The sequence below is a fragment of the Triticum dicoccoides genome, chromosome 3A (assembly GCF_002162155.2).
Source record: "Triticum dicoccoides isolate Atlit2015 ecotype Zavitan chromosome 3A, WEW_v2.0, whole genome shotgun sequence".
Lineage (NCBI taxonomy): Eukaryota > Viridiplantae > Streptophyta > Magnoliopsida > Poales > Poaceae > Triticum > Triticum dicoccoides.
The window spans coordinates 125,945,049-125,954,985 of NC_041384.1; the positions used below are offsets into that span (position 1 = coordinate 125,945,049).

General features: G+C 48.3%; 2 protein-coding genes across 3 annotated transcripts; one reads left to right on the forward strand and one right to left on the reverse strand.

Moving 5' to 3' along the window:
- The first annotated feature begins 1,993 nt into the window (after positions 1 to 1,993).
- LOC119267544 (sodium/calcium exchanger NCL1-like) lies at positions 1,994 to 6,706 on the forward strand. Its single transcript, XM_037548943.1, has 7 exons — positions 1,994 to 2,431; positions 4,518 to 4,706; positions 4,823 to 5,004; positions 5,099 to 5,244; positions 5,339 to 5,606; positions 5,824 to 6,126; positions 6,206 to 6,706. The coding sequence occupies exons 1-7, from the start codon at positions 2,029 to 2,031 to the stop codon at positions 6,452 to 6,454; spliced, it is 1,740 nt and encodes a 579-aa protein (XP_037404840.1). The 5' UTR covers positions 1,994 to 2,028; the 3' UTR covers positions 6,455 to 6,706.
- Positions 6,707 to 6,950: 244 nt separating this feature from the next.
- Positions 6,951 to 9,393, reverse strand: LOC119271365 (COPII coat assembly protein sec16-like). Of its 2 annotated transcripts, none has more exons than XM_037553225.1 (5): positions 8,759 to 9,393; positions 8,522 to 8,644; positions 8,244 to 8,431; positions 7,680 to 7,875; positions 6,951 to 7,596 (listed from the first exon to the last, which is right to left on the reverse strand). In XM_037553225.1, exons 1-5 carry the CDS (start codon positions 9,197 to 9,199, stop codon positions 7,441 to 7,443), a joined length of 1,104 nt encoding a protein of 367 aa, XP_037409122.1. In that variant the 5' UTR covers positions 9,200 to 9,393; the 3' UTR covers positions 6,951 to 7,440. The 2 variants fall into 2 exon arrangements, with proteins under 2 accessions (XP_037409122.1, XP_037409121.1); XM_037553224.1 differs by having other exon boundaries at positions 7,680 to 7,878.
- Between the last annotated feature and the right edge of the window lie 544 nt (positions 9,394 to 9,937).

Here is a 9,937-nt window from a genome sequence, read left to right on the forward strand (position 1 = left end):
AGCCAAGCATCGTGCCTCGACAGGGAGATGGCCAGGTATGACGAGGAATGGTCTCTCAGCGAGATTGACGCCGCCAACGATGCCTCCTCCAATGACCGCTGCCCTCTCCCACAACCCATGTCCTTAGTGGCCGCGGCCGCACTGTGCACGGCGCAGGAGGAAGCGGAAAGGATCATCCGCAAGCGTCAGACGGCCGTCAGGAAGCCCTGCCGCGACGCAGCCATCTTCTGCCGCCCGAAGCCCGATGATCACGACGTATCGGGTGACGATGACGGCGTAGGAGCCGCCGGCCAGCCTGACATGGCCTACGAGGTCACCGTCAAATATAGGACAGTTTAGAGTTTTATTTTAAGGGTTTTAGTTCATCGGGTAAAATATCGTTTGGTTTTATGTACAAATTATTCTAGTTTTAATGAAATCCGTCGTGTTTATATCAAAATTCGTCCAGTTGATTCGTACTATTGTCAAGATGTATGCGGCTACTGGTGGATAATGGCCTTCCGCACTTCCGCATTCGTGTTCGCTGACTGGTCCCTCTGTCCACGAACAGTTTGGAACAGACGCGTGAGAAAATTTACGGGTCACGGTTGGAGTTAATTAACCATCTAAACACAAAAGTTGGTCCGCCTTGATGTTGGCCGGTAGATCTACGTATAAGGACCGGATCACCCGTAGCCAAGCAGATCTACCTGAGCTTTTTTTTAATGAACTTGTGATCTCACATGCAGGCGCGTTGGACCAATCAGCCGCAAGAGGATTGATCCGGCAAGTGCTCAGTCTGCATTGGCACTTGCGATGCGACCAAAATGCTTGCGTGGAGTTGGTGGTCTGCACGACCATTACTGTTTTTTTTTTGCGAGGAGACCATTACTGATTACCACTAGTATCATTTTTGTAATCGCAATTGTGGTTTACATGACCTTCTACAACTGTCTATCAAACGGTTAATGAGGTACATAACCAGATAATAATCCCCTCGGGGCCTCATTTTGTCAAATTTTATGCCGAGTCAGGTGTGTTATTGTCAAGTTGATATATTGCTACATGTTCTATATAAAAAATTTGCTTGTACTAAGGGTCGAAGAGTTCAATCTTTTTGTTTTTTGCGAGTTGGAGAATAACATCATTGTGTCTGTAACAATCCTCATGTTCAACGCTACATTTGAATTCAAGCATACCCATGTTCTATCAAGACGTTTGTCCAAGAAAATAAATTGTTGAACAACATATCTCTACTTTTGTTTCATTACTAACATATCATGGCAAGAGTAAGGACATATGTTGGAGCTTTATATTTTAAAATATAGGTTACATGCAATCGATTTTAGAAACAAAGACAGGGTGGGGAGAAGGAGCGGTGTGTTGACGTGACAAGATTATTGGCAGTGGTCGATTTGGGGGGTGGGGGGTTGCATTCCCCCCAAAACATTTGTGATTTTAAGTGTTTTCGGTTAACTTACTAAAAAAGTATGGCATTTGTGAACGTTTTCATTAACAATTTTAGTTATACAAGGATGACATCTTCTTCATAAGAGAATGCAAGTTTTTTGGTATATTATAGACATTTTTCGCTAGAAAACTGCCACCGCATGATTTTTATCAGACGGCGCGGGAACGTTCCGTGAGACCTCCTCCCAGAAACGTTCCCCATTTAACATTACTGGGAAAAAACAGTAACAACAGCTCGATGCACACTACGGCTAAGGAAAGAATATTTACAGTTCCAAAAATACTGCCTAATAAAGGAATATATTTACCTTTTAGCTTGGTTTAACTTGCCATAGCATCATGGCGTTGGATTCTTTGATGAAGGATCCGCCTCTTCCCGGCCCGAGCAGCCCCTTCTATTCCCGCCACATGGATCCCAAAAGGGAAGGAAAAAAAGAAATAGAAACTTCCTAAAAGGAAAAATAAAATAAATTTTTGAAATATCTCTCGGATCGCACCATATAAGGCTACGCGCACCCACCCGCAGTCCCCAGCACTACCGCGCTCCGCCCCGCTCCCGCCCCCACCACCCCCGTCGCAATGGCGATTCGCCGGCAGCGCCGCTCCTTCCCGCTCGTCCCCTTCCTCGTCTCCCTCCTCGCCGTCGCCGCCTATGGCCGCCTCATCTCCGACGGCATGCCGGCCACCCCGTCCTCCTCCGTCCTCGCGTCTCCGCTGTCCTCGGCCGCCATCCGCCTCAACTCCTCCTCGCCGGCCACCGCCGCGGTCGAGGAGTGCGAGCAGACGTACGGCTTCCTCCCGTGCACCACCACCGTGTTCGGGAACATGTTCCTGGTGCTCACCTACGGGTTCCTCATGTTCAAGGCGGCCACGTTCCTGTCGGCCGGCAGTGAGCTGCTGCTGGAGATCATGGGCCCTGGCCTCGTCGGCGGCCTCCTCCTCCCCATCCTCGGCGCCCTCCCCGACGCGCTCCTCGTGCTCGGTACGCTCGCCCTGCTTCCTTGCTTAAATTCTACCTTCGCAGCTCGTTCAAGCCTACGGCTTCATAAAGCAATTCTTACGTGTGTTCCCCAAAAAGCAACTAGCTCGCTCCCAAGGACAGAATGATTTGCTCTTCAAGCAACTGCCGAGCTGATCTTTAGAAATAGTAGTGGTATTTTACCGGAAGAGTAAATCCTTGTTGAGAACAGATTGAAGAGTAAAAAGCAATTCCTCCCGTTTATGTTCGCGCTCCTCGGTTCTTGATTTGTTTCAGATCTGAACCATCTGGTTTGATCTGATTGGATCAGAGCATGATAAGCTGTATGACCCCCATTGGTAGACCTTGGGCGGCTTGTGCAGTAGCCCGATTTCTCTTGCTGATCTCATCAGCTTGTTCTTTTCGTTGGCACATGTATGGATTAACCCAAAAGTAGCCTATTTGACGCATCTATTTGGAGTCCTTTCAATTGGTAATTTATAATAACCAAACTTAAGCCCCAACCAACCACCCAAGCCTACGGACAAACAGTGTTTGCAAATTATGCCCTGCTTTCTCTGGAATCCGTCGGTTTATTAGCTTATATTTAACTTTCACCAGTACCTGTCGTCGCTGGCCTTTTGACTTTCCCCACTTTCTGTTCTTGATCTTTTCTTGTTATCTTGTCTGCATAATTTACCTTTTCTTTGTCCACTGCACATAAAGGATTGGCCGATGGCTTCGAGCTGCTTTTCTCTCTAATTTTGTGGGGTTTTATTGCCTTTGATCAGTATTTTTGTATGGTAATAACAGTGATTCTTTGACAATAGCTTTTGAAATATTGTGGGAAAAAGGAACCATATCGCCAATTAGTTAGCTGATCAGTCTTCGGTGTCTTGGTGATGGGTAGGTGTATGTATCATCACTAGTATATGCGAAAGGTGTTCTATTAGTCGGTCAGTTAGTCAGCTAACATCTTACAGTTAATTGTTTCGTGATATTGTGGGATGGTACATCATGTGGATCATCTAGATGAATTGTTGATGCATTTTCGAAGCAACGACAACAAATTATTATTTTTACCAGAAAATTATTATAAATGAGCTTATTATTAATATTATCCATCTTCCTGATGAGTGCATACCGTTTTCCACAGCACGATTTTTTGTCTGTAGGTTTTGAGTTGCAATGCATTTTTGGCACCTTGTGGGTTTCTTGTGCGCCCCTCTTATTTTTCCTTAGAATTTTACATCCCGACGAGTTTTTAATTTGCAGTTGGAATTCGTTGAAAATTGCCTTTTGGTACACTGCTTCTGAAATTAGCATCAGACAGACCACTTATAAAATTTTATTACCGGGTTCATGATGCATTACCTTAATCCTCACGTGATATCTTGGTTACCGACAATAACACATCATGTATCAGAAAGGACCTAATTTATCAAAGGCGAAGTTCCCTGGTGAAACAATTTTGCTTATGTAGTAATTGCTCAAAATTAAGAATAATAAGTTGTTATATACTCCCTCCGTCCAAAAAAACTTGTCCCAAGCTTGTCCCTCAAATGAATGTATCTAGCACTAACTTGGTGCTAGATACATTCATTTGAGGGACAAGCTTTTTCGGACCGAGGGAGTACGTTATTAAGGCTATTACAAAGACATGAAAACAGATTTTAAACAAGCACACAACATGCTTTATATAACATAATATCACAGCTGCCAATTTACTACATTATTATCAATGTGATCCACATAACTAGTATATTTGGTCACTTCTAAATTCAACATCATTAACATTTAAGCCTCATTCTGTTTCTTTTTCTTCTGGTCTCTCTTAATAAATTGTGTACTTCTGTGTTCACTTCAAAGACTAGCTTACTGTAGTAACTTTTTCTTCTTGTGTTTTAAGTGGTATAAAACATCTTTGTGTGATGGAAACATCATTTACTGTTTCTGATGCTCTGCTCACAGCAGAGTTATGATGGTCCATATGCTAGTGTCATCAAACTATTTAATTTTACTGCTCTATGATTATTCAGCTCTATGCAGAACGTGCTTAATGCACACGTTCACACATAATTCTGATCTGTTTGTTCTGTTCTGTTAACAGTATCTGGTCTCTCTGGGACTAAAGAGACCGCACAAAGTCAGGTCCTCATTGGGATGGGGCTGCTTGCTGGTTCGACCGTCTTTCTTCTCACCCTGCTTTGGGGAACTTGTGTTGTTGTTGGCAAGTGTGATGTTGGGGAAGACGGTGTTGCTATTGATTCAACTGACACTAAGGGCTTCAGCTTGAGTGGTAAGTTGTCGCCCTGTATGCATGTTGTTGTTACTGCAGTCTGGCAGATTTCTCATGCTTGGTCAGTTTTTGTCTCAATTATTTAACAATGTTGATATGACCGCACCCTTTTGCAGGCTCTGGCATTACAACTGATGTGCAGACCAGCTATGCAGCACGAATCATGGCCATTTCTGTTATTCCCTTTGTCATTGCTCAGTTCCCGAAAATGTTGTATACTCACCATGGGGAGCGCCTGGCCATCTTGCTGGCCCTAATTGCATCGTTCTCACTTGTACTCGCCTACTGCCTGTATCAGGTAAAAATTCAGGCAGTTTCGTTTTTAGGAGGCTGCAAATGGTGGCAAGATTAGAATAAATTTTGACAGTGTTAGATTCAACATTTTGCATCAGGTTTTCCAGCCTTGGGTTCAGAAGAGGAAGCTCGCATACGCAAAGCACAAGCATGTGATCTCTGGGATCCTACAGCATGCCCAAAAGCAAGCACTGGGCCGGATGCTTAACGATGACGGCTCACCTAATGAAAACGTCATAAGAAAGTGAGTTTCTTAAAGTATATAACTATTTTCGACATTCAAACAACACAGCATTCATGAGCATGATATATGAAACCTTGTCTATGCTCACCCCCAGGCTGTTCCACAAGATTGACAATGATGACAGCCGTAACCTGTCACGAGCAGAGCTACATGCGCTTATTATCGGGATCAACTTTGATGAGATTGACTTTGACAAGAATGATGCAGTCGATAAGATCATGGACGACTTTGATACTTCAGGCAATGACACTGTGGAGGAGGATGAGTTTGTCGCGGGAATGAAAACATGGCTTAATGAGGCGAAGCAAAAAGTGGCGGCTAGTGGTGCCTACTCTAATAAGTTTGTCAACGACTACCACGCTGTAAGTTTATTTACTTCCGATCCCTGTAAACAGAAATAGATACAGAGCCTTGTTTTGAGTTTTTTCCGTCAGCACGGGTGCAGCTGAGCCTGGGCTCAGAAGTGGATTAACGATACAGAGCACACATTTTCAGGGAAACACAAAAAAAAACTTTATATAGTAGCATAACATGGACATCAAAGAGGTGGACACTTACCGAGTTGTCTGAATTCTGCAGAGAACCAGGGAGGAGCATGACCAGTTGGTCGACAGATCTGACGAGGCAGTGGAGAGCGTCGAGAACCCTGGCTGGTGCATTGCCAAAGCCGTGGGGTACCTGATTCTCGGTGCTACCATTTGTGCCGCATTTGCAGACCCGCTCGTTGATGCTGTCCACAACTTCTCTAACGCCACACACATCCCGTCCTTCTTTGTCTCGTTCATCGGCCTCCCGCTGGCAACCAATTCCAGCGAGGCTGTCTCGGCCATCATCTTCGCCAGCAGGAAGAAGCAGAGGACTTGCTCCCTTACTTTCTCGGAGGTACATCACTGCAAGACACAGTAAAACTCCTTAGCTTGTAAGCATCCTTCGGTAAACTTAACGACAAATTCGCTTGCAGGTGTACGGCGGTGTGACCATGAACAACACACTGTGCCTGGGCGTGTTCTTAGCGCTCATCTACTTCAGGGAGCTGACGTGGGACTTCTCCTCGGAGGTGCTCGTCATCCTGCTCGTCTGTGTCATCATGGGCCTCTTCACAAGCTTCCGGACCAGCTTCCCGCTCTGGACCTGCCTGGTGGCGTACCTGCTGTACCCTCTGACACTCGCCGTCGTCTACGTCCTTGACTTCGTCTTCGGCTGGTCATAGGCTCATGCTTCTGCACGCACATTTGTGTTTGATCCTGTCGTGATTTTTGACTCATTGTAATTTATATGTCTAGACTTCGAGGTGTTTATTGTGTTCATATCCATGGTGTGCATTGTGTATCCCTGAATCTATCTTTAAGGTCCCATCTGGGTGTAGCGTTTCTGTGTGTTATATGGAGGATATTGGGAGCTACATGCTAGAAATGAGCTGAGATTAACCTATTTTATCCATTGGTGGAATTCATGGCTTTCACTTTCAGTGAGATTTTGATGAAATTCATCAGCTGGCACTGAAATATGTATGTTCTGGCCAAAATATTAGCAATTTCAGTAGTACACAAGAATTCAAATATTTTCAAAAGTTTCAAAATTTTAATTGAATTCAAGTGAATATTTTGGCCCGGCCGAAACGCAAACCGAAATCACTGAAATTCACTGAATTTCGGTGATTTCGGTTGGTGCTGAAACTTTTATGAAACTGAAATCGAAAACCACGGTGGAATCTAATCTGCATTTTGCTCTTGGTATGATGATTTATGGAGTAGCATTTCTTGGCACACCGCTTTGTCATGTGTGTAGTGAGAAAAATTTCATTGTGACACTTCCTAGATCTGCACGGGAGAGGCCCCACAAGCAGCTAGCTGTGAAGTGATGCCCATCCTTTGCACATGCTCTCCTTTCCGCTGCCGGCAACATCTACCCATCTCACACTTTTCTGTTGAGTTTCTGCTACATTTGGCACCAGCTTACCTGGACCATACATAAAAGCTTCCTGCTTCCATCATGCACACTGCTGCTCTACTTCACTTCGTCAGAAATAACATACTACTAGTTGCTAGGTAAATTAACCATGTCACCAGAAGACTTATTGACAGTGAAAACATCTCCTAGAAAGCAGCTGTTTGATACAATCTGATGTTACTACTTGAACACATCTGTCTCTCTTAGCTTTCTCCACAACCTCCTAAATGTTCATTGCAGATTTGATCAGCCCTTCCATAGCTTCAGCTCCAAGTCGATTTCCCCTTCCGACACGTCGGCCCTCCGCTCGCTCGGGGCTCTCTCCCGGTGGACCGGCCCGATCGGGAGGAAGTTGTAGAATGGCAGGGACGACGATGATGACGAAGCTGAAACGCTCCCCAGCTGATCAGAAAGATTTCATCAGTTGGAGTCAAATCTAGCTCACACAATTTACAGGGTTCAGAAGAGCATGGCGTTTCACTTGCCTGGGGTGGCATCGCGCTGGCACTGAAGTCGCTGTACTCCGGGATGTGCATTGATGGCACCACATGAGGCTGCTTCATGAGGTGTGGAGGCCGGGAGCTCAGGGTGAGCAAGCCGGCGTCTCTGCTACGGCCGGCATCCTTGCCGTGACCGAACTCCGGTGGTGTCCAGTCTGAACAACTTGGGTACGCACTTGCACTGCTGCACCGCACAGATGAAGGTGAGAAACAAACAGACTATATACTCCAAGAACACTAGGTTGGTATCAAAACAAATTGTGCCAAAATGTACTAATACTTTCTTCATGGTAATAAATATATATATGATAAACATGTTATGCGTTTCTTAGCTTTTTATCAGGTAAATTCAACACGGAATGAAGCTGTAATTTTTAGTGGTAATTGGGATGGATAGGAGTAACTGCAGGATACAAGTTACAAGAACAGTTACTACCATTCTGGAAATAACAATGCAGTGAAACAACTTGCCCGGAATACGAGGAGCAAACAGAGGCAGGAATTTAAACTTTGATAAAACTGAGACGGTGAGCTAAAACTGCAATCTACCTGAAATAATTGGTCGCTCTGAACTCGTATCTGCTCAGGTCAGGAGTGACATCGGCCATCCCGGAATCGCTCGCCGTCCTGACGGCGAACGGCGGCAACGGAGGAGGGGGGAAGGCTTTGCTCGTCGTCGTGAATGGGGTCATCCCCTCGAACATGAAGGGCCAGGACCTATCCACGCCGGCCGGTTCCTACACTCTACCCGAATCCACATTTAGCGACCATCCATCACAGGCAAGTTCAAGTTCATCACGGGAGCGGCGTGAGAGATATATACGTACCCTCTCGTCTTCCGTCGGCGCCGGCGCCGCCGCGCTGCTCCTCCTGCTGTTGCTGTACATTTGGTTTGAAGGGGGCTCTGTTGGGTGGCTCGACGGCGCCGTCAGGGACAGGCCCGTGCTCACCTGGTCGGCGAAAGATTTGCGTAAGTTTGAGACCTCGTTCGTGCATAGTACATGCATACGCCGTGCCGTGACGTGGAGTGGAGGCTGCGGCCCGTGGGGAGGGCAGGTACGTACCATTGGGAGTGGAGGCTGCGGGCACAGGCTTCTCTTGTAGGGGTGCTTCGCCGGATCCGCCGGGCTCCAGAGCGCCGGCGGGAAGCCGCAGTGCTCCGCGGCGGCCGGCCTCGACAGGGCGCTGAGCGGGGGCGCCGGCGGCGGATGATGGAGCAGGGCGGGCGTGGGGAGGTGGCATAGGGCCCCGCCGTTGAGCGCGTGCGACGACGGCGTGGCCGCGGAGGGGCCTCCTCCCATTTTCTTCTGCTCCTCGATGCGGAGCTTCTCGAGCTGCGCCACGCCGAGGCCGCGCTGCGGGATCTTCTTGGGCTTGTTCTTCCTCGACGCCCGCGCCACGCCGGTGGCCGCGCCGTTGCCGTTGCCGGTCCCGGTCCCGCCGCCGTACTTGGCCAGCTGCTGCTGCAGGTGGTGGCTGCTGCTGTTGCTCGGCTCCTGCACCATCTCGCCGCGCCGAGCCAACCGAGCGCCCGGCTCCTCCTCCCGTCCCCGCGTGCGCCTCACGGAACGCGAGAAGCCACCACACCACCAAATGTATGGGACCGCATCACGGACCCATGGCCGGGACGGGAGAGAGCGCGGCCAGCAGAGGCGCAACGGAACGACCGGCCGGAGAGGGGAGATGAGGCCGGCCGGGGACGCGCGCGCGGCCGGCGGTGCCGCAACCCGAGGAGGCAGGGGACAAGGGACTAGCGCTAACGCGGCGCGGGCGCAGCACGGTCCGCGCAGCCTACCGGATCAAGAAACCCGCGGCTGTGTGTGGGGCGGAGGCGCAATGCGCGGGGTATATATAGGTGCGCGGGAGCCGGGAAGAGTGTGCGAGCGAGTGGCGAGTGGTGCCAGGCGCGGGGGACTCGGGAGCGGGAGATCTAGACTCACTAGACACGGAGAGAGAGGAGAGGAGGGAGATGAGATGAGATGAGATGATGGCCGGGATCGTATCTTGTTTCTTTTTCCTCGCCTAATTTGCCGCCCTAATCCTCGCTCCGCTTTGACATGACACACAAGCTCGATGTCTCTCTCTTCTCCTCCGAGGTTGCAGGAGAAAAAGAGCCACGATACCAGGAGCAACAACCGCTGGCCTGGCCAAATTGAACGGCTGCGGCCACATAGGCATGCGAGATCAACGGGCTCAGTTTTCGTCAGCAACTGCTTGCCGCCAATCTTAGAGCCTCTCCACAA